The sequence below is a fragment of the Sus scrofa genome, chromosome 2, assembly GCF_054392235.1.
Source record: "Sus scrofa isolate SSC_HxYL_T2T_F1_AM1 chromosome 2, Sscrofa_HxYL_maternal_Yorkshire_Landrace_v2.0, whole genome shotgun sequence".
Lineage (NCBI taxonomy): Eukaryota > Metazoa > Chordata > Mammalia > Artiodactyla > Suidae > Sus > Sus scrofa.
In genome coordinates, this window is record NC_139384.1 from 82,022,539 (window position 1) to 82,048,918 (window position 26,380).

At 54.5% G+C, this 26,380-nt stretch overlaps 1 protein-coding gene across 24 annotated transcripts; it reads right to left on the reverse strand.

Annotated features, from left to right (window-relative positions):
• Positions 1 to 713: 713 nt before the first annotated feature.
• PNPLA6 (patatin like phospholipase domain containing 6) lies at positions 714 to 26,327 on the reverse strand. Of its 24 annotated transcripts, none has more exons than XR_014837672.1 (35): positions 26,275 to 26,327; positions 25,359 to 25,471; positions 25,035 to 25,103; positions 24,620 to 24,707; positions 24,367 to 24,449; positions 24,073 to 24,170; positions 21,138 to 21,278; positions 20,885 to 21,044; positions 20,265 to 20,345; positions 19,913 to 20,041; positions 19,460 to 19,540; positions 19,198 to 19,360; positions 18,782 to 18,865; positions 17,971 to 18,080; positions 17,679 to 17,846; positions 17,517 to 17,594; positions 11,518 to 11,723; positions 11,169 to 11,300; positions 10,966 to 11,089; positions 10,416 to 10,529; positions 10,075 to 10,150; positions 7,909 to 8,049; positions 7,616 to 7,679; positions 7,155 to 7,323; positions 6,771 to 6,953; positions 6,485 to 6,603; positions 6,142 to 6,298; positions 5,743 to 5,859; positions 5,423 to 5,655; positions 5,031 to 5,147; positions 2,584 to 2,885; positions 1,618 to 1,734; positions 1,317 to 1,413; positions 1,122 to 1,231; positions 714 to 1,013 (listed from the first exon to the last, which is right to left on the reverse strand). XR_014837672.1 is itself a non-coding variant. In XM_085013112.1 (35 exons), the coding sequence occupies exons 3-35, from the start codon at positions 25,059 to 25,061 to the stop codon at positions 939 to 941; spliced, it is 3,981 nt and encodes a 1,326-aa protein (XP_084869238.1). In that variant the 5' UTR covers positions 25,062 to 25,103; positions 25,359 to 25,471; positions 26,275 to 26,327; the 3' UTR covers positions 714 to 938. The 24 variants fall into 24 exon arrangements, 10 of the variants coding, with proteins under 10 accessions (XP_084869238.1, XP_084869239.1, XP_084869235.1 ...); XR_014837666.1 differs by having other exon boundaries at positions 25,359 to 26,017; XM_085013112.1 differs by having other exon boundaries at positions 5,586 to 5,655.
• Positions 26,328 to 26,380: the final 53 nt, after the last annotated feature.

A 26,380-nucleotide genomic window follows, 5' to 3' on the forward strand; every position in this document is an offset into this window, starting at 1 on the left:
GGAAAACTCAAGAGGCCCAGGTAAGGCTGGAGTCTGGTGAAAGTAACACCTGATGAGGCACATACTCCAGCAGCCCCATTTCACAAGAGAAGCGACTGACGCTCAGAGGTTCAGTAACACATCTGAGGCCACCGCTGAGTGGTCAGGCTGGGTTTCACCTCCAGGCAGCTTGGCTGTACAGTCTAAGCTCTTAACCAACATGCTGAGACAGTGAGAGAGGGTCCCTGGGGACAGGTCGCGGCACACGGTAAGGACTGGCTCATTCTGTGTGACTTCAGCAAAGCACACAGTAGGGGATTTCCTGGGAGCTTCTCAAGCCCCATGTGTGTGTACATGTGCAAGTGTATAGGGGGTCATCCTTTGGGAACCAGGCTCAGGAGTGCACGCAGTGGGAATACACAGAACACATGGAGTACCTGTGCACAGTAGGACCAGTTGAGGGGCAGGAGCTGTGGTAACCTAGTTCAGAAAATGAGGAGTACCAGAATGGGCATCTGTGATCGCCAGGGGGTGCACATGGCATTTGGAGACCCTGGCACATGGCAGGTCTACAGCCTGCGCTGAGTGGGACTACAGGTGATTTCTGAGATGGCCACTAACAGTGGGGGAGCACAGGTCATTGTGACAAGCTCAAGGCTATTTTAGACCCCAGCCATCCTGAGCAGGAAGCTGGGGCCAGGTGCCCCCTGAACCCAAAGATGACATAAGGCCACTTCCGAGAGGGGAAGGTTTATTGGAGTGACTGACCAAGGTCATCAGTGCAACACGACCCTCCCTTGGGGGACAGGGCAGTTCAGTGTGTGGGCCCTGGGGGCTGGGGGGGCCAAAGGGGACCCAGAAGGGGTGTCACAGGCATAGCAGCAGGCAGAGGGTGAGTGAGCCACCTCCACAGGACTCACCCCTAGTTCAGCCCCAGCCCCTCCCACCCACCGAGGTCCTCAGGCATCCGCAGCTGAGCTGGGGGGGTCCTGCGGCAGACAGCGCCGGTGCCGCAAAATCGACTTCTCCTCCTCCTGCAGGGACAGGAGTGCCCCCCATCACGTGTCACACAGCCCAGGACACTGCCACATGTCAGCCTAGTCTCCCCACCCCACGGGGGGCCCCAGGCCACCCACTCTCACCATCTCGGAGGCGGTGCTGGGGCTCGCGCCCTCGGGAGAGCCGCCTTCATCCCGTGAGCAATCAGGTCCTGCATCCTCCTCGTACTCTGTCAGGCAGTCCGACTCCTCTCCTGGAATGGCAGCAGCAATGGGTGAGGCGAAGAAGGCTTGGCTGGTCTGACTTCTCCCCACTCAGGGGTACCCTCGGCCCCTCACCATCAGCACAGCCATCAGAAACGTAGCTGGTGGGGGGCTCGATCCGGGACACGATCTCAGCCAAGTCGGTGAAGCCGGAGCTGGGGAAGGCGAGTACCTGCAGGGGGCGTGGGTGAGGCTCTGGGGGTGGGAGGGAAGTCCGCAGGGGCCTGAGGGGTGGGGGCTGGTAGTGTCCTGGGGTCTCAAAGACCCTGGGTGAGAGCCCGCTGGTCTAAGGGGCTCAGCAAAACCAGGGGAGGCCTGGGGTCACCTGAAGGAGAGACCCAGAGCGGCCCGCTGGAAGAGGAGGTCACAGGCTTACATCTGCACGGCGGCTCTCATTAAGGTCAGCAGATCGCTGGTCCGTGAGCATCTTTTCAATGATGTCGCCGCGGCTCCAGCCCCCAAAGACCGCCTTCCCGTATTGGTAGCCCACATCCTGGGGGAAACAAGGAGGCTGAGGCCATGTCTGCAACCTCCCTGATGTTCTTCTCTGCCTCTTACTTGCTGCTTATTCCCACCCTGCCTGCCCTTTCCCTGGTCCCTCAAAAGGTTGATGCTCTGGAGCAGCTGGCATTTGAGGCTAAACCGATTTCAGAGTCAGCCTGTATGTAGCACACTCACCCCAAGTGCTCTGTCCTGTGCCCCTGCCAGACATTACCAATCGCTCTTTGCACATTCTTTCCCACTCAGGCCCATGCAGTGTGCCAAGTACTAAGTGATATAAGAGGGCTGTACACAAGCTTATTTCAAAGTCTGCAAATATGCAGTATACACGTATATATCACCACCTCCCATGCCTATAACAGGCATCACGAATCTGCCATGGCATGACTTCCCAATGAGCCCAGAAAGGGCACCAGACATTTTTACTCAGGGCTCTGGTAGCAGCTATGATCCTTTTCAGTTGGCACAGACTATGACACATTTTCCTGGGTCAGTGGTACACTACACACTGCTCCATTCAATGTATTCCAGACTTGTGGCAGACATCACTAGTTGATCACGGTTCTCATTCCCACCAACACACAAATGGCATTAGAAACCTCTACATAGTGCTTCAGGCAGTGCAGCTGGCACATAATAAGAACCTTAGTTCATACATGGCACATGCACAGAAACCTCCCCTTGCCACACTCACTGCAGACATCACTAATTGATTACTGTTCTATTCCCCATGGATCCCAAATGGAGCCCTAGAATCCTTCCCTTCATGTTGCTCTGGGCTTTCAGCAGTAAAGCTCTGCTGGCCCACTACACTGGCACCAAGTAGCTCCCAACCACTCACATAGATCTGGTCAAACTTCCCGAAGTCCATGGTCTTGAAGCAGTCAATGGGTGGGCGCAGGTACTCGCAATAGGAGCTAGACTTCACGACCTCCAGCTGCCGCACGCAGGACACATAGGCCAGGCGAGACTGGATCTCAGCCATGTCTGGAACCTTGATCTTGTCTGCCCAGGGGTTCAGCCGCTTCCACAGCAGCCACCAGCCAGACAGGCTGTCCCCGTAGGTGCTGAGGTCTGTTTCATCCTGGCTCCCCACGTCAATGGCGATGACTGTCTTGGCACCCATGCTGCGGGCAATGTCCGCTGTGGGGCCGGGGGATCAGTGAGCCGTTCCCAACCAGGACTGGGATGGGGAAGTTCAACCCAGACCCACAAATGCCATCATGCAGAGGGTCACGCCAAAAAAAAAAAAAAAAAAAACAAAAAAAAAACCAAAAACAAACAAACAAACAAAAAAAACCATGCAAAGGACACACTGGCATGCAAAGGGCAGAGACGTAGATGCCAGTGATGTGAAGGAGGTGGGGTCGGGTATTGGAGCTTGGTGGTCTGGGGAACCAGGACCAGAGGGATGGAGAAAATGGAGGCAGAGGGACAAAGTTGCTGGAGAAAGAGACAGGAGATCAGATACGTGGGGGACAGAGATGTGGAAGAAGAGTGACACAGAGAGCCAGAGGAAGGACACCAGGAAACAGAGATGAAGGGATCAGACTCACAGAAACAAGCAGAGGATCAGAGATGCTGGGAGACTGAGGTGTGAGGAAAGTGACAGTGAGAATAAAGACACCAGGTGACAGAGCTATGGGGAGAGCAACAGAGCTTTGTGGGAGAGAAAGCTGTCAGGGGCCAGAGATGTGGAAGGAAAGGGCATCTGGAAGGAAGGACCTCAAGACTGAGACAAAGGCCAGAGAGCAAAGAGCTCATTGGAGATGCAGGCGAGCAGGACGGATGGGGTGAAGGGTGAGGGGATGGCCCAGTGAGGAGGGCGCTGTGGCCATGGGTCCGCGTGCCTAAAAGACCTGAGTTTCCATCAGACTTAGCCTGTATCCCTCACAGGTGTGTGTGTGTGTGTGTGTGTGTGTGTGTGTGTGCTGTACGCACCCCTATCAGGCATGTGCATCTCCTGTCTATGCATCTGTGAACACATCCACTTCTGGGTGTGCTTTGCCTCTGTACACACACCCAGGCCTGTGTTCCTTTTAGTCCACATGTACCTGGATCAATGTCTCTGTATGCTTCCCTGTGTGTCCAAGTGTACCGGTCCACCTGTGAGTTCATGCACACCTGCTCACACCCATGGGGTCGTGTGAGTGTGTATATCTGTACGGAACACCTGTGCAGGAGTTTGGCAAATTGTAAAGGGCTAGAGGAAAAAGAACTTTGGCTTTGCGAGTTGCAACTATTCAGCTCTGCTGCAGACACAGCCACGGTCAGCTGTGGCTTTGTGCCAATGGAACTTTATTTACAAAATCAGGCAGGGGGCCAGATTTGGTGTGTGGGGTGTTGTTTGCTGATCCCTTGGCATGTGGGAACTCAAGCATCTGTGTAGCTGGCAAAGGTGTCTACTTGTGTTTGCATGCTTCTGGGTATGATTTTTTTTTTTTTTTTTTTTTTGGCCTCGCCTGCAGCATGCAGAAGTTCCTAGGCCAGGGATCAAACCCATATCACAGCAGTGACTTGACTCCCAGCAGTAAAACACCAGCTCCTTAACCACTAGACCACCAGGGAACTCCCAGGATGTGTGGAATTTTAAGTTGCAAACCCTGCTGCCTCTTATCCACATGCTTCAGATGTGTGAAAGAAAGCTGGTGGTGGGAGTTCCCGTCATGGCGCAGTGGTTAACAAATCCGACTAGGAACCATGAGGTTGCGGGTTCAATCCCTACCCTTGCTCATTGGGTTAACGATCTGGCGTTGCCGTGAGCTGTGGTGTAGGTTGCAGATGCGGCTTGGATGCCGCATTGCTGTGGCTCTGGCGTAGGCTGGCGGCTACAGCTCCGATTCAACCCCTAGCCTGGGAACCTCCATATGCCGAGGGAGCGGCCCAAGAAATAGCAAAAAGACAAAAAAAAAAAAAAAGCTGGTGGTGGAGGTGGCCCACCCATCTGGGTGTGTCCACGCGGGTGTGTTTGAGAGGGTGTGCAGGGCCCATGCAGATAGCCTGGAGTGGAAGGACCTGTGCCCTATCTCATCAACACCTCTGTTCATCTGTGTGCACGTGTGTGAGTGCCACACCTGCCATGTGAGCATCTGAGGGAATGTGTGTGTGAGCACATGTACCTGGCGTACATGACTCAGGGTGATCGAGGCTGGCTGCACATTTCCTGCCCCATGTGTGTTTGCGTGTGTGTCTAATATAGCACGTAGTGTGACTTTCACCCGTGCACCCCCGTATCTGCCATGAGTCCGCCATGTGTCTGTGCAAGAGGATGAGTGGGCGGCTACTTGCCTGGCAGGTTGTTGATGTAGCCGCCGTCCATGAGGAGGTGCCCGTCCTTGGGGTCGCACAGTGGCGGCAGGTAGCCTGAGAGGGTCATGCTGGCACGCACGTATCGCCACAAGGAGCCTGCCCAGCGGGACACACAGACACAAACACGCACAGGCACACTCAGACACACTGGGAGGCCTGGCCAGCCCTGTGGGCTCGCTGACCTGGCACGTTGTTGACATAGCACCCATCCACCAGCAGGTGCCCGTCCCTGGGGTCACAGAGTGGGGGCAGGTAGGGGCAGTAGGAGGCACTGGCCCGGACATAGCGCCACACGCAGCCTGCGGGGACGGTGTGAGGGGATGAGGCACCCAACAAGCCTCCTGGCCCCCCACCCCCAAGGACAGACATACCTGGGGCCTCTGGGGCATTAGTGGGTGACGGTTAGTGCTCAGCAATCAGGCCAGGATGGATGGTCACTCATGTTAACAATGTCCCCGACGCTCGGCTGCCCTCCCTGCACCCACTCCCTACGTGGCCACAGTAGTTGCCGTGGGGCCGGCTGGGGGCACCCACCATCTTTGTGGACACGCATGGCTGAGGAGGTGATGTCTGTGGTGACGTTGAAGTATGGCAGCCACAGATCCTACGGGGATAGGGACCAAGGTCCAGGAGGGGTGGGGACTCCTGCGGGGAGGGGCGGTGGAAGGGCGGGCGTGAGGGGAGGGTGCACCTCGATTTGCTTGTCCTGGAAGACCCGGTGGACACTGCGGTTGAAGGCTGACCCCGTGAACATGGAGGTGACGGGGTAGGTGAGGTCCAGCATGGGCTCCAGCACCGAAGTCATGCTCTAGGGGCGAGGTGCCAGTCGGGATCAAAGAGGAGTCACTTGGGGTCACTGACTAGGTAGTCCCTCAGGGTTCTGATTGCTCTAGCTGGGAACTAGGGGCTAAGGTCACTTGCCAGGAGATGACAGGGGGTCATTCAAGGTCCTGGAAGTATCTCCCTCTATGGATCCAGGTGGCGGTCACAGATTCTAAGTCAGAAGGGTCAGGAGAAGCCCAGAAGCTCCCCCCCGACCCCGGGGGCAGGATGCTCCTAGGGTGGGGGAACCCCTTTCCACAACACACACCTTGGCCCACTCCCGGGCACGCTGCTTAGTGCGGCTCGCGCTCCGCTCCTCCGCATACAGGGCCCCGATGAAAGAGCCGATGGACGTGCCGCCCACCAGGTCGACAGGGACCCCCGCCTCCTCCAATGCCTTCAGCACCCCAATATGTGAGCAGCCCCTGCAAGGTAAAGAAAACTCAGTGACCTGCTGGGGATTCCCTAACCATCCCCCCCATCTCCCATAACACCAACCAGCAAGGAACATGGTGTCAGCCGTCAGCCGGGCCCCTGTGGGATCCCACCCATTGAATAAGCCCTCAGGCACTCTAGCCCCGCCCCTGCCAGCATTGACCCCCACCTCTCACCTGGCTCCGCCCCCACCCAGCACAAGGGCGATGGTGTTGCCTGTGAGCACTCGCGCCAGGCGAGAGAAGTCGCTGTGCCGGTCCGCGCGCCTCGAGAAAACCTTCTCGTAGAGCTCATGCTGGTGTCGGGGGAGAGACGCGTGGCTCAGGAGGATGGGGGTGTAGGAGGCGGTGTGTGCACTTCCAGGACGCTGCCCCAGGCCCTGTGGTCTGTCCCTAAGCCACGCCCCTCCAGTAGTCATGCTCCTGAAAGGTCCCCAGAGCCAGCTGTCCCCAGGAAGCTCACCAGCTTGGCAGGGCTGCGGCGCGAGAAAAGGCGGCGCGGACAGCGCAGATGCAGGTGCCCTGAGCACCAGCTGCGCATGTTGAGCCACTCCACTGTGCGGGTGGGGCCCGGGCCTTCCTCACGGTGCAGCAGGACCAGCTGCTTGAGGGCGCGCACGGCCGTATTCTCCAGCATCTGCTCCAGCTGTGGGGGGCGGGGAGGAAAGAAGCTACTATCACGGGTGGTTTCTTCCCAACCCCCACACCTGGCTGAGTTTGGGTCTCCGGGTCATCTAGACCCACCAGTGAGGGTGCAAGTGGCCTCGCACAGGTACTGGGGTGTAGGGGTGGGGCGCGCGGGTGGCGGGATCCTAGAGATGGGGTCATTGCAAGTGGGTGTCCAGACCTGGCCGAGTGTGGGTTCCTGGTCGCCCAGGCCCACGATGAGGATGCAGTCGGCCTGGCGCAAGCAACGCACGGTCCAGGGCGTCAGCGATGTGTCTGTCTGGTAGAGCACGATGCGGTGCGTGTCCTCCTGCTGGGCCAGCCATCCTGACAGCCGGAATTCTTGGATGCTAGGGTGGGGGTCGGGGAGCATCATCCCAGGGCTGGTCAGGAATCCCATGCCCCCAGATACCATGTAGCTTCTTTGCTGAGGGGAGAGGGGGCTTGGACATCCAAGCTCCCACATGTCTATGCCCTCCAGAGGTGTATTCACTCCAATGTCTCCCCAGTGACCAAAAGAATAGGGACCCATGCTCCTTGTTTCATAGCCTAGAACTCAAATGAGATCTGAAAGAATCCTAGGCTGCAAGCTTATCCCTTTCTCCCCAACCTCCCCCAATCTCCTGCAGCCCCAATACACACCTGTCCAGTGCAGAAGCCCCCAGGCGCGCCCGGATGATGTCACTGTTGAGGAGGAGTGTAGGGCCTGAGGGTGGGTGAGGAAGCCAGTTTAGGAACCCAGGTCAACAGAGTCTTGAGACTGTCTCATAAGAGAATACCGTCCACTCCATCCCCATGGCCCTGTTCCAACTCCCTGCCCCGACTTCTGACCCACCCAGGGGTCTCCACTCATTGGCCAATGCCCCCAGCCAAATGCACCTTGCCCCACATAAACCAGAGGCCTGCACTTGCCCATGCCCCATCCCACGACTGACCGATGGCTTGTAGAGCATGCTGCAGCTCCAGCATGAAGGCCACCATGGGCACCTCGGCACACACAGGCAACACTGCCACCGTTGCCAGGTTGCTGGCTGGGTTGGTGAGCTCCGAGTGAGGGGGGACACCAAGTCCCGAGCCTGTTGAAACCCCAAAGAATGGTATTTGCTGTGCCTTCCTCTGTCTGGAAAGGTTGACTTCCTTCCATCTTCTCAGAAATCCCTGCCCCTGTCCCTCAGCCAAGGCTTAGTGATGCCATAGCGAAGGTCATGGCCCCAAACCTAAGCCCACAGCCTCGACCACTGTCCTTGATAATACCTGGCTAACTAACCTTCAGTTCTGGCCCAGTCTCCTCGATGAGATCCATTACACAACTCTATTTCTGCCTAAGTGGATTGACCCAAGCCCCTAGCCCATTCTGGCTTTGGTGCCTCTGTCCACTAAAGGAACTCAAACACAAATACACAGAAACAAATGTTTCTGACCCACCCATTACTTTTCTGCTTCTCCATTTACTCTTTTTTTTTTTTTTCTTTTTCCCTTTTTGCCTGCTCTAGGGCCACTCCCACGGCATATGGAGGTTCCCAGGCTAGGGGTCTAATTGGAGCTATAGCCGCCGGCCTACGCCACAGCCACAGTCTCAGCAACACTGGATCCGAGCCGCATCTGTGACCTACACCACAGCTCACGGCAATGCCAGATCCTTAACCCACTGAGCAAGGCCAGAGATCGAACCTGCAACCTCATGGTTCCTAGTCAGATTTGTTACCCACTGGGCACAATGGGAACTCCTCCATTTACTCCTTAAATCAAGCCATTGACCCCCATCTCTTGACTGGACCTCTCACTGCCTCCTCACCTCCAACTCTTTCCATAACAGTCTGAATAACTTCAAATGCCTTTCCACGGCCCCCAGCCCCCACATGACCTGCCCCTGCCCCCATTCCTTGCTCATGCTCCTCCTTGAAGTGTTTCAATACCACCAAACCTTGCATGTGTCTGACCCCATCTCATTTACCAAGTTTCAGCCCACTGTCCTCAGAAAAGCCTTCCTCCCTCCGCTAGTCATATTCCATCAAGACCATCTTTTGTTTCCTTCCCAGTACCTTATCTGACACTGCACTCTTTCTTTGTATTTTAAAAACTGTCTTGCCTTTCAAGTTGTCAACCCCTCTAGGGGGCCTTGTCTGTCTTGTGCCCTCTCCCACCCCTGTGCCCAGCATAGTGCAAGCACACACCAAGTGCTCACCAAAAAATTCCTCTTTTGCAAAGCATCAATAATGACATTCTTCAGGGTCTGCCATCCTAAAGTCCCTGCCCCCATAGCTGCCCTGGAATCACACACAGGGTGGCCCTGGCAGCTGGGTGGGAGTGAACAGGTATTTGTATGCATGGTGTGGGACTAAGGGAAGTCTGTTGGGAAAGACCCTGGGCATGGAGGAAGTTCTTGGCTAAGGCTTACCCTCAACCCACCCCGGGGGGGACCCAGGTGTCAGGGCTGATAGGGCAGAGGCCCCTGAGGGAAAAAGGAGAGTAGGGATTGCTGGTCTGGTCCAGGGTCAAGTCACCATAACGTAGAAACTCCGGCCTGTATTTCTGCACACCTTGAATCTAACTCCATTTCCCAGTGTATCCTAGCTGATAAAAACTACATCTCCCAGCATGCCCTGAGAAGGGACCCACACCTACCAGCCTGCCCTAGGATGGGGAACCACATCTCCCACCATACCAGTAAACTATGAAGCCACTTCCCAACATGCCCTGCGCCCCCCAACCACCAACCTATATACTACATTTTCCAGCACACTTTAGTCTAGGACTCCCCTTCCCAGTAAGTGGGCTCCATCCCCCAGCAAGCCCTGACACCCAGAACCAAGCTTGTCCCTAAAGACTTGGCGTCTCAGCACGAACGATGCTTTATATTCCATTAACAAGCAGACCCCGGGTCCAGAACTCCGTTTCTCCACATGCCCAAGAATCGGAAGTCCATCCCCCAACATGCCGGAACTCGGATTCCCACTTCTTGCTTCAAGCCCCACCTACAGCGATTTACACACTGGACTCCATTTCCCAGCATGCCTTGGGTTCCATGGCTCCCTCTCCAGGCATGTTCTGGGCATCGGACTACATCTCCCAGCATTCCTTGGGGCCCGAGAGGCTCTCACCTGGAAAGGGTCCTTGCAGCTGCTGCAAATTCCCCAGAATTTTCTGGCTCAAAAGGTGGATAAGGCGAGTCACGACCTGTGATGTGGTCAGTAGCCCAGTGAGACTGGAGGAGCAACTCTGCGGTTGCCACTTCTTCCTCTATCAGGGCGCCTGGGTCCCCGTTACCTGGGCCCCATCCCAAAAGCCCCGCCCTCACGTGGAGGCCTCACCTCCTCCCTAGGGCTCCGCCCACGCCCGAAACCCTCCCCACCTGTTTGGCCCTGCCTCCTCAGCGGCCCCGCACCCACTCCCATCTGTCCCGCCCCATTGGGAGAACAGCCTGTAACCCTGCTAGCTGCACCTGTGGGTATCGACGTTTGATGTGGCCCAGAGTGCCCTCAGGGAGTTTGGCCAACTCCGTGTCACGCACTGCGTGCACCGTCGTGGCGCGTGGCTGCCTTGTCAGTGCTTCCACCTAAGGGACCACATGCATGACCACGACTGCTTGAGCCAAGAGGCTGAGAGATAAAGGGGAGGCCAATCATGGCTACAGAGAGGATGTGGTACCGAGTCCTCCACCCAACTTGGGGGTGGAGTGAGCCAAGCCTTGCTACCCATTTCGGGGCTCCAGAGAAAGGGAGAGAACAGGGATCCCCACCAGGCAGGGGTCCCCACTTCTGATGGAGAGAGGTCTGGAGATTGAGTCAGATGGGACTCACCACCCTGATAAGGATGTCCCCATTCCCCCGGCCCACGGAAAGGAGCTGGGGAAAGTGGATTGCTTGAGGTCAGAGGTGGGGGAGGGCATGTTCACCACTCCATCAGGTTACCCAGGATGAAGTGTATGTTGGGGTTGAGGGGAAACGAGGCTGGGAGAGGTTAGAGGCCAGTGGGTTGGGGAGGGCGCTCACCACTCCTATGAGATCCCCGCGGCCATACTCGCCCACCAGCTCCTTCTTGCCGCTGCCACGCTGGATGACACTACGCAGCCGACCATTGAGCACGATGTAGGTGCAGTCAGAACGGTCTCCCTGCCTGGGATGGGGGCGGGTCAGACAGAGTAGGGGCTGTCATTGGCTTGGGCTTGAGGGGAGATGTGGGGGCCGGGCTGTACCTGTACAGAGCACGTCCTGCCTCCACTGCCGTCCAGTCGATGGCGAAGTCCATCTGGCGCACGAAGGGTGACATCCTCGCAGCCACAGTGTGCGCAGCGCTCAGCACCACACTGGGCTGTGCACGCATGATCCTATAGGTGAAGGGCACGGGGGAATGGGCCGGGGGCGCCCTGGAACCGCCCTTAGGGAGTGGAGAGGGCAGGTGATGGCCTGGAGGTGGGATAGGAAGGGTTCAGAGTTGCCCTGGAAAAGTGTGGGTGTTCAGAGATGGCTTCACTGAGGGTGGAATGGAATTGGCTGGGGGCCCTCTGAGTGCCACCCCCACCCCAACACTGGGCCCAGTCGTACTCATAGAAATCAGACTTGGAGATCCTCAGGAAGGTGCAGTCGCGCTGGGCTCGCAGTGTAAAGATAAGGGGTTCACCAGTGAGCACAGCCAGCTGCCCCACCAATTCCCCAGGCTGTGCGACGAACAAGCACACGTCCTCAGCCTTGTTGATCATGCGCTGGTAGACGTGCAGGCAGCCCCAGAGCACAAAATGCAGGCTCACATCCTGTGGGGCAAGGGCCAGAGATGGGCACAGGGGAAACACTGCACTCACAGCTCAGGTCAGTACGCACCATAGGAAAGGTTAAGGAAGGAAAAGCTAGAGGGAGTGAAGGCTTTCTGTAACACTGAGCTGAGCAGCATATGTATCTATATTTCCATTCAGCACCCAGAGCAGACATTACTAATGGATCACCCAGCTCAGCCCAGATTAAGGCCCATGAATTCTTTTCAACAGAGCCAGCAAGAGGAACAAACCTGAGCCACATAGGAGCATACTGAGCTTAGATCCTCTTTGCTTGTGGCTTTGTTGGCTACTGCATAGCCACGTGGAAAAGAATAAGGTTGGATCCTCATCTTACATCATATTTCAATGGATCAAAGACAGGAATATGAGAGTGTAAACTGTAAAACACTTAGAAGAAATTATAGGAGTCAATCTTGGTCACCCTGATTTTGGCAGTGGATTCTTGGATATGAACTAAAAGCATAAGTAACAAAAGTAGATAAACTGAACTTTATCAAAATTAAAAAACTTTCTCTCTCTCTCTCTCTTTTTTTTTTTTTTTTTTTTTTTTTTTGCATTTTAGGGCATATGGAAATTCCCAGGCTAGGGGTCCAATCAGAGCTACAGCTGCCAGCCTACACCACAGCCACAGCAATGCAGGATCCAAGCCATGTCTGCAATCTACACCACAGCTCACAACAATGCCAGATCCTTAACCAAATGAGCGAGGCCAGGGATTGAACCTGCAATCTTGTGGTTCCTAGTTGGATTTGTTTCTGCTGTGCCACGATGGGAACTCCAAAATTAAAAACTTTTTTTTTTTTTTTTGCCTTTTCTAGGGCTGCTCCCACAGCATATGGAGGTTCCCAGACTAGGGGTCTAATCAGAGCTGTTGTTGCCGGCCTAGGCCACAGCCACAACAACGTGGGATCCGAGCTGTGTGTGGGACCTACACCACAGCTCATGGCAATGCCAGATCCTTAACCCACTGAGCAAGGCCAGGGATCAAACCCAAAACCTCATGGTTTCTAGTCGGATTCGTTAACCACTGAGCCACGATGGGAAGTCCCAAAATTAAAAACCTTTGATCTTCAAAGAATACTATCAAGAAAGGACAACCAGAGAGTTCCCGTTGTGGCTCAGTGGTTAATGAATCCAACTAAAATCCATGAGGATGAGGGTTCGATCCCTGGCCTCACTTAGTGGGTTGAGTGAGGATCTGGTGTTGCCGTGAGCTGTGGTGTAGGTAGCAGACGCAGCTTGGATCCTGCATTGCTGTGGCTGTGGCATAGGGCGGCAGCTGTAGCTCCAGTTCGACCCCTGGCCTGGGAACTTCCACATGCCATGGGTGTGGCTCTAACAAAACAAAAAAGCAAAAGAAAAAAGAAATGAAAGGACAACTCACAGTCTGAGAGAAACTATTTGCAAATCATGTATCTGCTAAGGGTCTAGTATCCAGAATATGCAAAGAATTCTTACAACTCAATAATAAAGACAAGTAACTCAAAATATGGGTGGAGGGGAGTTCCTGCTGTGGTGCAATGGGTTAAGAATCCAACTGCAGCTGCTCGGATGGCTGTGGCGGCACTGTGTGGCTCTCAGATGCAGCTCGGATTCAATCCCTGGCCTGGGAATGTCCATGTGCCACAAGTGCAACCATTAAAAAAAAAAAAAAAAATGGGTGAAGGCTCTCAATAGACATTTCTCCAAAGGAAATATATGAATGACAAGTAAGCTCATGAAAAGATGCTCAACATCATGTATCATTAGGGAAATGCAAATCGCAACCACAATGAGATGCCACATCACACCCACTAGGATGCTAGAATCAAAAAGTGTTAGAGGGAGTTCCTGCCATGGCTCAGTGGTTAACGAATCCACCTAGGAACCATGAGGTTGCGGGTTTGATCCCTGGCCTCGCTCAGTGGGTTAAGAATCCAGCGTTGCCATGAGCTGTGGTGTAGGTTGCAGACATGGCTCGGATCCAGCGTTGCTGTGAGCTGTGGTGTAGGCCGGTGGCTACAGTTCCGATTGGACCCCTAGCCTGGGAACCTCCATATGCCACGGGAGCGGCCCTAGAAAAGGCAAAAAGACAAAAAAAAAAAAAAAAAAAAAAAAAAAAGCGTTAGAGAGGATATAAGAAATCGGAATCCTTATATACTGCTGGCAGGGATGTAAAATGGTGCAGCCACTGGGAAACAGTCTGGCAAAAGAATTTAAAACAGTCTTCAAAGAATTAAAAATAGAGTTGCAGAATGACCCTGCAACTCGACGCCTAGGTATCTACCCAACAGAAGTGAAAACATGCCACACAGACACTTGTACCTAACTGTACACCATATTATGCATGCTAGCCAAAAGGTGGAAATAACCCAATGTCCATCCACTGATGAACCAAGAAACAATATGGGGCCCATTCATATGATGGGATAGTATAATAGAATGAGGCATCGACACACACAACATGGCTGAACCTTGAAAACATCATACTAAGTGAAAGAAGCCCAGACATAAAAGGCCATGTATTGTGTGATTCTACTGATATAAAGTGTTTACAACAGGCAAATCTACAGAAGCATAAGATTAGTAGTTGCTTAGGGCTGTGACTAGTTATATGGTAGGAGATTGATGGCTTAAGGGTGTGGGGTTTCTTTTTAAAGTGATGTTCCAAAATTGACAGTGGTGATGGTTGCACAACTCTGATTACATTAAAAACCACTGAACTGTACTTTTTTTTCTTTTTCTTTTTACGGCCACACCATGGCATATGGATGTTCCCAGGCTAGGGGTGGAATCAGAGCTACAGCTGCCAGCCACAGCCACAGCAACAGCAATGCCAGATCCGAGCAGCGCCTGCAACCTACACCACAGCTCTCAGCAACGATGGACCTTTAACCCAATGAGCAAGGCCAGGGATCGAACCACAACCTCATGGTTCCTAGTTGGATTCACTTTCACTGAGCCATGATGGGAACTCCTAAACTGTACTCTTTAAATGGGTGAATTGGATAATGTGTAGATTACATCTCAATAAAACTATCACACACACACACACACAAAATCCCCTTTGCTCTCAGTTCCCTTGTTCCACTCTATCCCTGTTGACTTCCCTTTGTTTCCTAGATATAGAATATCTCTACCCCAGGACATTTGCACAAACTGTAGCCTCTGCCTAGAATGCTCTTTTTTTCCTTTCGCACCTAGTAATTTCTCCCCACCCTTCCTCCTTCCTTGGAGGTCACTTCCTCAAAGACACTGCCTAGACTAACCAGATTCTGCAGAGCTGAGAACATCTTTGTTGCATTAGGCACATACGATTCAGCAATAACTTGTGTAATCCTTTGAGTGTAATGACTGTCAGAACTGTGAGCTTCCTAAGGGTGGGGGGCCCTGCTGGTGTTTCTGGCTTCTGTAACAGGCAGCACAGGGTCTGGGATATCAGCAAACACTCAGTAAACAGGTACCCTCTACCCTCTGGTTAGCCTGCCCAGCTAACACTCTCTGTACCACTTTTTTTTTTTTTTTTTTTTTTTTTGCCTTTTTAGGGCCACACCTGAGGCATATGGAGGTTCCTAGGCTAGGGGTCTAATCAGAGCTGTTGCTGCTGGCCTTCACATCTAAGCTGCATCCTCGACCTACACCACAGCTCACGGCAATGCTGGATCCTTAACCCACTGAGTGAGGCCAGGGATCGAACCCCCAACCTCATGGTTCCTAGTCAGATTTGTTTCCACTGTGTCATCATGGGAACTCCTGTGCCACCATTTTAAATAAGGGACTGAGGAGTCTCCATTGTGGCTTAGTGGTAACGAAACTGACTAGTATCCATGAGGATGCCATTTGTCCTCGGATTGGGAAGCTTTTTTTTTTTTTTTGTCTTTTGAGGGCCACACCCACAGCATATGGAGGTTCCCAGGCTAGGGGTCTAATCGGAGCTGTAGCTGCCAACCTATACCACAGCTCACAGCAACGCCAGATCCTTAACCCACTGAGCAAGGTCAGGGATTGAACCCGCAGCCTCATGGTTCCTAATCAGACTTGTTAACCACTGAGCCACAACAGGAACTCCTAAATCTTTTGTGTGTGTGTGTGTGCATGTGTGTGTGTGTGTGTGGAGCATGTTTTTTTTACTACAGGACTTCTCAGAGCCTTGAATATACTAATGAGGTTCACTGGGAGCATCCAAGATGGGATAAAATAGCCATTTCCCCAAACCTATTTCGCATAGATTCCCCTCCCCCCCCTTTTTTTTCAGGCTGCACCTGTGGCATATGGAAGTTCCCAGGTTGCATCTGCAACCTACACCACAGCTCACGGCAACACTGGATCCTTAACCTACTGAGCAAGGCCAGGGACTGAACCTGCATCCAACGGCTACCAGTCAGATTCTTAGCCCACGGAGGGCAAGTCCAACACACAGATCCCTTTTGATATGGGTGTTCCCCAAAATACACTTGGGGAAATGATTGTGTAAAGTAGGGTTTCTCAACCTTGACACTACTGACATTTTGGGCTGGATAATTCTGTCACAGGGGGCTGGGGTGGGGCTGGCCTGTGCCCTCTTGCATCCTTGGTCTCTGCTTACTAAGTGCTGGTGGCTCCCTCCCACGTCGATCAAAAATGTCTTGATACCATCAAATCTTTCCTGGGGGGACCGAATTGGTATAAAGTTTTGGAGGAGGACAGAGCAGACCAGCTTTGTCCCTAGTGAAGTCCTGAAGCCTGTGTCAGCAGGCTGGGGCTGGGGCTGGGGCTGGGGTGGGTGGAGCCCAGCAGAGGCTTCCAGATAAGTGGGGCCCAGGAGCCTCTGTGAGAGCCATGGTGTAACCACACTTCCTCAGCTGAACTCAAGAAGCTGGCACCAAAATTCCTCTGCAGAAAGGCGCCCACCCTGCAATGGGCAGCTTATGGGGAAAACTGAGTTACCCAATCGAGTGAAAAAACAACCCAGCTCGCTAACGGAGGAAGCCAGCACCCCTCCCCTCCCAGCTGGGGCCCTCCCTCCCCTGAGCCTGGGGTGGTGCTGCGGTCTCAACACCTAAGTCATGTTACCCCCAGTGTCACCCTCCCACCCCCCACGAGCTATTGCTCCAACCCTACTCTGGCTGGTCACCCGTGCAAACCTTAGCAACTTTGTACTGAGTATTTCCTCTTTCATTCTCACCATATTGACAGATAGTGACTGTTATGACCCTATTTCACTGGTGAGGAAGATAAGAAGTTTCTAGAAGATTCTCCCAAGGTCACACAGGAAGTAAGGACAGAGTGCAGATTTCCTCTGGCTCTCTCCTTAACCCTCCTTCTCAGTGCTCCTGGCCTGTGACATCGCGATGGGTCTCAGTTTCCCAATGGGGGAAGGGAGGCATGATCAGGGTACAGTTCCCTCCACCTCCTGTGTGTCACGGGGAGGCACTGGAAGCCAGCTCGTGGGGCTGGACCTCGACCTCCAGGTCCAGAGTCTGATCTGTACCTGTTTACTGAGCGCCCAGCCCCGTATGGACCCAGGATGAGAACTAGAGCTACAGAGTCATGTTGTAGAGTTGAAAGGTCAGGAAGTAGAGGTTGTAGGGAAGGCCAGGCAGGTAAGAGACATCTTGGGCTGAGGGTCTTAGTGTAAAAAGTTCAGGGCTTGGAGGTGAAAGTCAGCAGGTCCAGAGGACATGGGGGGGGAAGGCTGAGGGTCAGAGTCATAGGATCCAAAGGTCAGGGGTGGAAATCATTAACTGAGAGGTCTACACACAAGGTGAAAAGGCAAGGGTCAGAGGTCATAGAAAGGTCAGGGGTCAACCTCACCTGGTCCCCCTGGCGGGCAATGATGGTACCAGCTTTGGCGTGATGCAGCAAGACTCGGCTATTGAGAAGGGCGGGGTCCTGGGGAAAAAAGGGGGCTGTCAAGACTGGCCTAGCCAGGCCTCCCTTCTTCATCTTGTCCCCCAGACCCTCTTGGCTGCCCACCTCAATCCGCATCAGCTTGGCCAGCTCCTGCTTTGCTGCCTCAAAGATGCTGCTTGTCTGGCGGCCCTGGTAGGGCCCGAAGGGGCACCTGCCGGTGGCCGACTCATCCTCGCAGTAGCTGTACTCGCAGGCACCTGCCGGCTGCTCCCGCAGCTCCTGAGTAGGGGTCTGCATGGGGCAGGGCCTGTGACTTCCATGCTCCCGCCACACTTTCCTCCTGGGGGGACCCCCACCTTTGGCCAGACCATGGTCCTAGGAGGGAGCTGGGGTGGGGGAGAAGGCAGGGCCTTACCCTAGCAGGGGCTGCCTGAATCACCCCTGAGGTCTCTTCCTGCAAGGACATGGAGATCCGGCCACGCTCATATGCCATGTCAAAGTCTGAGCGGGGGCCACCCTGCAAGCCTGCAGTGAGCAGGGAGCAAGAAATGCAACAGAGATGAATGTGACCATAGCTGGAGTCTAAGCAAGCACTACCTACTGGACCCCAGGCAACAGCTGTGCAGACATGGCTAATCGATTACGGCTCTCTCTCCCTCAAAACCCTCTTCACCAGTTGGTAAGACACCATCTCAATGAGTATCTCCCAAAAAAACGCATGAGGAAGTGCTGCCAATATTCCCACTTTGCAAATAATAAAAGCCAAGATGAGGAGTTCCCACTGTGGTGCAATGGAAATGAATCTGACTAGTATCCGTAAGGATGTGGCTTTCATCCCTGGCATCACTCAGTGGGTTGGGGATCTAGCATTGCCATAAGCTGTGGTGTAGGTCACAGATGCAGCTCAGATCCTGAGTTGCTGTGGCTGTGGTCTACACCAGCAGCCGTCGCTCCAATTCGACCCCTAGCTTGGGAACTTCCATGTGCTGCAGGGGAGGCCCTAAAAAAAGCAAAAAAAAGAAAGAAAGAAAGAAAGGAAGAAAGAAAGAAAGAAAGAAAGAAAGAAAGAAAGAAAGAAAGAAAGAAAGAAAGAAAGAAAGAAAGAAAGAGCCAAAACCAAAAAATAAAAACAAACAAAAAACAACAAAAAGAAAAGCCAAGACTGGCAGGCCTGCGTCCAACCCAGAAGCTCGATGGTCCCCCCACCTCCACCTGGTGCCTCAAACCTGAGATGTCCACTGGCATGGAGATGCAGCGACTCAGCAAGGGGGCCGAGGGGGCTTCCAGGGACGTGGGCTTCACCAGCTCCCCTGGGGGAGAAGCATGGTCAGGGTCCTGCCCCTTGGAGCCCCCAGGTCTAGAGCTAGGACCAGGGCAGGGAACTGATGGGATCCTGGGGAGGGGTCAGCTCAGAGTCCCTGGAGACTAGGAACAGTGATTCCAATGGGCCCATGGGACTGAGGCCAGGGGTCCTGGAGGAGCAGACAGGAGTCAGACCTGGGTGCCTAGCTCAGGGGTCCCTGGGGGGCTGGGCAAGTCAGGTGGGAGTCTCTGAGGAACTGAGAAAAGGATTGTGGGGCAGAGGGAGTGGACTGGGCCAGCCTAGTGTTCCTGAGAGCCAAGCAGCGGTCATCATGGGTACCTGGAGGTCCAGGCAGTGGGGCCCCAGTGGGGTCAGGCGGCCGGCCAGGAGTCTCCCTGGGCTCATCAGCAGCTGATGTGCTGATCACCCGCTTGGAGCCACGCACAGGGCTGGTGCGGGCTGGGAGCCCCGGGCTGGGGAATAGGCGCAGGGGCTGGATCTCCTGGGGGCAGAGAAGATCCTTGTGGCATATGCATGGCGGGGGGAGGGGGGCAGGCGCCATGAGCCCCTCCTGCCCTAGCTGCCCTTCCATGCAACTCACGTGGCTGAAGAGCTCATTGGTCAGACCCAGGTAGTTGTGAAGCGCCAGAAAAGTGACCCGTTGCAGCCTGACCATGATGATCTGCAGGGGCGTGGTCAGCGGCGACGGGGGCGGGGGGGGGGGGGAGGAAAAGAGGGTGAGCCTCAGGAGCAAGGTGGGACCTAGTAGCACTAAGGGGGTGGGGCCAAAGATGGGGAGAAGATGGAGTGAAGGTCAAGGTCAGGAGCAGTAAGGGGCAGGGTGGGGCCAGAGGAGCCAGGGAGAAATCCACAATCAGGCAGAAGTCGCCTGGGGAGAAGAGGCAGAGCCCGGGAGGTGCAGGGGCATGGGCGAGGGCTGGCTGCTCAGGGCCGATAAGCAAAGCCTGAGCGCCCTTGGTTGCTGGGTCCCAGACCACAGGGGCCTGTGACAGGCAGGCGGCGGTTAGTGGAAGGAAGTGGACCGCCTGCTGACCTGCACCACCCGCACCAGGCTCTCAGGGTACTTGGTGAAGACTGCAGAGAAGGCTTCAACCGGCAGGCGCAGCACTGTGGAGTCTCGGGCCGCCCGGGCAGACACAGTCCGCTGGGGGTGCTGGTGACCCTGGGGACGCCAGGGTCAGGGGCAGGGGGGACGTGAGAAGGATCCAGGTCAAGGGCTGAGCCCCCTCCCTGCTCCCCCAACCCTTCCCAATACCAGTGCTTTGTAGGACCAACATTAGGAAGGTACCAGAGATAGGGACCCTCAGGATGATCCTTTCCAGCCCAGCCCAGCAGCTGTGTCCTCCTACCCAGCTACCCCACCCCGCTCCACACTGGTCACTCACGGTGATGACATCCAGGATGCTAAGGAGGCTGTTAACACTGTCTCCAGGAACCACCTCCTTCACCACACACTCCTTCCCATCCTGAGACACATGGGGGAAGGAGGGAGACTGACCAGTGCTGTGCCCGCCCTGCCAGCCCAAATTCCATTCCAACCATGCCACTGGCCCTCATTCTTTTTTGCTTTTCTTTTCTTTTCTGGCCTCCCTGCAGCATACGGAGTTCCCAGGCCCGGGATCAGATCCAAGCCACAGTTGCAGGAACACTGAATCCTTTAACCCACTAGCCAGGGATCAAACCTGTGTCCCGACATTGCAGAGACATGACCAATCCCATTGTGCCACAGCAGGAACTCCACGGGCCCTCATTCTCACTCAGCCCAGTAATCACTGACACCTCAATCCCAAATGAACCTTCCGACCGACATCCACCATTACCCATAACCGCTGACCGTGTGGACCACCCCACACACCTTTGGGCATCTGCTCCCAACTCCTGCCAGCACACCCCAGAAGACTACCAACCCTGCTGACCCAAAGCAGTGCCTGTCCCCAGTGACCACTGCCTCACTGCCCAACCTGCGGCCCAGCACCCTGTGGTGCCCCCGGGGGAGCCCACTCACAGGTCCCGGCAGACAGAGCTCCAGCAGCCCGTCCTGTACCACGTAGATGCTGGCATCAGGCTGGCCCGGCCGGAAGACGTAGTCACCCTGGCCGAGCCGCTGGAAGACCATGTGCCGGCACAGCTCCAGGAAGAGCGGCTTCTCAAAGTGGCCCAGCACCCTGTTGGGTAGGAGGGGATGCGGAGAGATGCAGGAGGTCAGGTCAGCCCAGGGTCGGGCAGCCCCACCCTGCTGCCTGCACCTTGACACTGACCGGACGTTCTTGAGCATGTAGAGCACCTCAGAGGGCAGGTGGGAGTTGGCCAGGTCCCCCTCTGTCAGGTCAGCCTCCAGCACTGCGGGTGGGGGCTCCTTCCGCTGCAGTGTTGGCGCCTCTTTCTGGATGCGCAGGATCCTGGTGGGAGGAGAGCGATGCAAGGGTCAGGGGAAGCAGGAAGAGGGCTCAGGCAGACCCGAGACCCCCACAGAGACTTTCCCGAGGGTTACTAGAGCGGGGGCCAGCAAACTCTGGCCCCCTGGCCAAATCAGGCCAGCCACCTCCTTTAGTAAATAAAGTTTTATTGACACACAGCTCCATTTGTTCTTTTGCATCCTGTCTGTAGCTGCTTTAATGCTATGACAGCAGCGTAAGCAGACTGCTAAGCCCAAGTTGTGGCTCTATAAAGAGAAAACGTGGAGTTCCCATCCTGGCTCAGCAGTAAGGAACCCAACTAATATCCATGAGGATGTAGGTTTGATCCCTGGCCTCGCTCAGTGGGTTAAGGATCCGGCATTGCCGTGAGCTGTGGTGTAGGTTGCAGACACAGCTTGGATCCCACAGCATTGCTATGGCTATGGCATAGGCTGCCAGTTGTAGCTCCGATTTAACCACTAGCCTGGGAACTTCTATATGCCACAGGTATGGTCCTAAAAAGCAAAAATAAATAAATAAAAATAAATTAATAAATTAATTAAAAAAAGAAAAAACTTGCTGACCCCTGTTGTAAAACCCTGAGATCACCCTTCACTAGTCTCAGACCCCTTAGATGGCCCCTCTAGTGAGGCAGACCCCTGACATAGCTTCCAAGATACAGGCAGACCCCAGAAAAAGCACCTCTGTTCATCATGGGACCCCAGAGTGAGCCTTTACGGCAGTCACAGAATAGACTCCTGATGAGCCTCCATACGTAGGCAGATTCCTAGCGTAGCTTATACCAGGAGACCCCTGATACAGCATTTCTGCTCATTGCAAAGATCGCTGAGGAGTTCCTGCTGCGGCCCAATGGGATCAGCAGTATCTGGGGAGCACTGGAATGCAGGTTGGATCCCCAAACCAGCAAAGTGGGTTAAGGATCCGGCGTTGATGCAGCGTCAGTTGCAACTGCAGCTCGGATCTGATCCCTGGCCTGGGAACTCCATATGCTGTGGGGTAGCCAAAAAAGAAAAAACAAAGACCCCTGAGATAGCCTTTCTTCCCAAGTCGCAGACAGCCCTGAGACAGTTCCTCTGATGGTCACAGAGAGCCTGAGATCACCTTCATTACATGTGGAGAATTCAGATACACACCCTCTGCTAATCATGGACCTGGGAGAGCGCTTCCCTGCAAGCCACAGTTATTACTGAGACAGACCTTCCACTGTCACAAGATACTCAAAAGATAGACCCTCTAGTATGAGTGGAACCCTGAGTTAAACTCCATATTACAGAGTTCCCTTCTCTACTCTTTCTCCTCTTCTCCCTCTCCCTTCCCTTCTTCTCCTTTTTTTTAGGGGTGCACCTGCGGCATACGGAAGTTTCCAGGCTAGGGGTAAAATCAGAGCAGAAGCTGCTGGCTTTCGCCACAGCAACACAGGATCTGAGCCACATCTGAGACCTACACCACAACTCCCAGCAATGCCAGATCCTTAACCCACTGAGCAGCGCCAAGGATCAAACCTGAATCCTCATGGATACTAGTAGGTTTCGTTACTGCTAAGCCACAACAGGAAAACGCTCCTCCTTCTTCTTCTTCTTGGTCCCACCCACAGCACTCAGAAGTTCCTGTTCTGAGCCACAGCACTGACAACATCGAATCCTTAACTGTGAGGCCACCAGGGAACTCTTCCGATTAAGAATACTTGGGCTAGCCCTTGCCCAGGTCATGAAAAGCTGAGATAGCCCTCTGAAGGTCCGCAAGGCTGTACAGACACTGAGGCTGCCCCCCCATTGGAGGTAGAGAGACTCTCAACCTATCATGGAATATCTAGAAATAGCCCTTCTACTCATCATAGAAAACCTTGGAACAGCACACCTGTTGATCATAGATAGCCTTGGAATAGACCCTTGTGTGTAGAAACACTTGAGACAGACCTTCAAAGAGACCCTATGCAAGGACCTACTGTTCTGCACAAGGTCAACTATTCAATACTGTGTAATAACCTATATAGGAGAAGCATCTGAAAATGAGTGGGTATATGTATATATACAACTGATCTACTTTGATGTACACGTGAAACCAACACAACTTTGTAAGTCAATTATACTCCCCAAAAAATTTAAAAAGAGAGAGAGAGAGAGACCCTATGATGTCAAGAGACCCCAAAGCCAGCTCCCAACTCAGAAGGATCACTGGGAAAGCCTTTCTCAGAGACCCTGAAGTAGCCCTTTGCTGATGACATATCCTAAGATACCCTTCCTCTGTCTCCAGCACAAAAATATTCTTGTGATAACTCCTGAGGAACAGAAACCCCTAATAGAGCCTCTGCAGTGTACGAAGAACTCCAAGGGAGGTGCCGTAGAGAGATGCTTTCTGATGGAGAGAGACTGATGAGATCAACCCGAGAAAACAAAAACTAGAGACAGCTCATCCAGCAGGTCCTAGAAACACCTGAGATGACCCCAATGAAACACCCTGGAATAAACTGTCTCATGTGGGAAGACCCCAGATTTGACCCCTAAGTGTAAGACAAGACATCCGAGATAGCTATTGGGGATTAAATAATTCACAGATACCACTGTGGCAGGGAAACATCACTCAGAGAGCCCTCAGGAGACAGAGACAGCCTGTCTAGTGCAGGAGAGCTCTGAAATAGTCCCTCTGATGTGAGAAGACTCCTAAGACCAGGCCCTGGGGTTCAAAGCAGCCTGAGATACGCCTTTCGTTGTGGGCTGACCACTCAAAAATCCCCGGATTTAGCCCCCAGCGCCAGGTACCCACAGCATAGCCTTACTTCTTGGCGATGTTGAGCATCTTAAGTTTTTTCTTCATTCGTGGCCGGGAAGCGGTGGAGACCGAGGCGTCCACCAGGGAAGAAGTGGATTGTGATACCTGGGAGGGTTAAGCGGTGTGGGGGAGAGAGATGGGTCAACTGCCAATTCAGACCCTAGGGAAGGTGGGGCGGGGCGGGGGTGGGGCGGATCCAGAGGCCCTAGATCAAGGAGGGCGGCGGGCTAAGAAGTATTAACTAGACAAAAGGCGGGACCTCCGTGTGGCCAGTGGGAGCCCTAGGGGGTCCCAGACTCACCTTCCGCATAATCTTCCGGCCATAGAAAAGTACTTTGTCTCTCTTCCGGAATCGATACCGCGGGCCATCCGGGGCTGGGGTTTCTAGGGAAAAGTGCGGAGAGGGGCATTCTGAGCTCTACGCATACTCCGCCCAGGCAGTGATGGGAACACGGCGCGAAAACTCCAGCAAATCCTATCTCTACAGTCTCAGGGACCCAGGCGTTTCAGCTTCCCATCCCTCAGCACCCCCAGAAGGCCCTCCGGGTCCTCACTCGGCACTCGAAGCCTCCGCACCAGCAGGAGGATGAGCACGGCCGTGACCAGCACCGCGACTCCAGCCCCGATCATCACGCCCAGCACCTGAGGGACGAAAGGCACTGGCTGCGCATCGCATATACGACCTGCCGGGCCTCCCTCAAGGACCGAGACGCCCGAGACCCCATTCCACTGAGCCAGTTCAGGTCCCGAAACCACAGGCGATGCGGGCCTTGATGACCCCATCTGCAAAATGGGCAAGCGCAGCTCCCTTCTCTGGGGGTCAACTCTTTTTGCGGCTCAGCGGCCCGCAGTGCACGCCGGGAAACGTAGTTCCGCCTGAACAGACAGTCTGGTTATCGCGGGACCGCGATGATAAGCGCTGAGCACGTCGGGAATTGTAGTTCCCGCAGCGCAGCACTCCAACCTTACCACTCCGGTTTGCAGAGGGGCCTCCATCAGTTGCCTCTGGCTGGGCGTCAGGTCTGGTAATCTGAAGTCCTGAGGAATAAAAAGCAGGAGGAACCAGTGCAAATCCTCACTTTGGGCCCTCCCCTCCCCTGCTGAAAGCCCTGCCCCCTTTGTACTACAGCCCGGCTGGCTGCCAACTGGGGGACAGACAGCTCGAAGGGCGCTGCGGAACACAAGGGTGGGGCAAATTGATCTCAGGGCCCGAGCCAGGGAGTGAGGTAGGTCCCCGGCTCACAGCCAGGCTCCTCTTACCTATGCACTAGGCGGACCTCATGCCACACTTACCCAGCTCCACCCAGGGGCCAAAGGGCAGTCAGCTCGGCACTCACTGTCCGCAGCCAGTGAACAGGTCCCTGAAGGACACCGCTCCCTCCAGCAGGTGGCCCCATCCCCAGCCTCTGCGGAACTGATCAATCGTGACCCACCGAGCCCTAGGCCGCACCCCTGCGCCCCCTGCGAAGACTGGATGCCCTCCCTCAGGAAAATAGGACCGACGAGTCTTGGGGTTGGGGAGATGCCTGGCTCCAGGGAAGTACGGGAGCTGGAGCACAGCGGGAGTGCTGCTGGGAGCAGCCACACAAGGGGTCGTAGGGCAGTGTCAAGCGCTCGGAAGGACAGTGGGACGCTCGGAGTTGGGTGGGCTCTTAAAGTGTTACTGGTTGATGCTGGAGATTTACTGTCACATAACAGTAAAGTTACGGGGTCTTTGACGGTGCAGAGCATCATTGAGATTCTGCGAGCGATGCTGGCGCCATTGCTGGGATACGTAACCAGGGACGCTGGAATTACTCGTGATCGCTGGAAAGTTACTAAGATTCTGAGGACCACAGGACTATTACTGGGAAGACCGGAACCTGAATGGGCACGTCTCTGGAGTCATTCAAGCATGATACCGACGAATACTGTAATATTACTGAGAGTTTTCTGGGAGGCTGAGGCTGCTTCTGGAGTATTAATAGAAATTTGGGAGTCACTTGGCCCTTGAGACACTACCTGGAAAATTTGCGGGGGTCTAGTCCCCTTCTACTGTGGGGCGCACCTGGCTACCGATGCGAAAACACTTGTCGGGAGCTGGGGGGATGGGAGCGTCAGAACATCAAGGGCTACTGGGAATCGGTGGACAGATCTTGGGAATGCCAAGGACTCGCTAACGACCCCCGAAGGGACGCCACTGCGGGGGACGAAGGAAACCCGGACTCACCCAGGGGCTGCAGCCGGGGTCCACTCTGCGCCAACTCCACTAGCGTTCCGCCCAGCGCCGCCGGCGCGGCCCCTTTAAATTATTCACCGCAGGGCGCCCCGCAGCC

Excerpts from the sequence above, each read along its gene's own strand:
- PNPLA6 (XM_085013106.1), bottom strand. The coding sequence starts at position 25,799 with ATGATGCTCTGCACCGTCAAAGACCCCGTAACTTTACTGTTATGTGAC. Across the intron at positions 10,530-10,965 it reads GCGGGGATCTCATAGGAGTG|GTGGAAGCACTGACAAGGCA; the intron begins GTGAGCGCCCTC and ends GTGGTCCCTTAG. Across the intron at positions 6,299-6,484 it reads CTGGGTGGGGGCGGAGCCAG|GGGCTGCTCACATATTGGGG; the intron begins GTGAGAGGTGGG and ends TTTACCTTGCAG.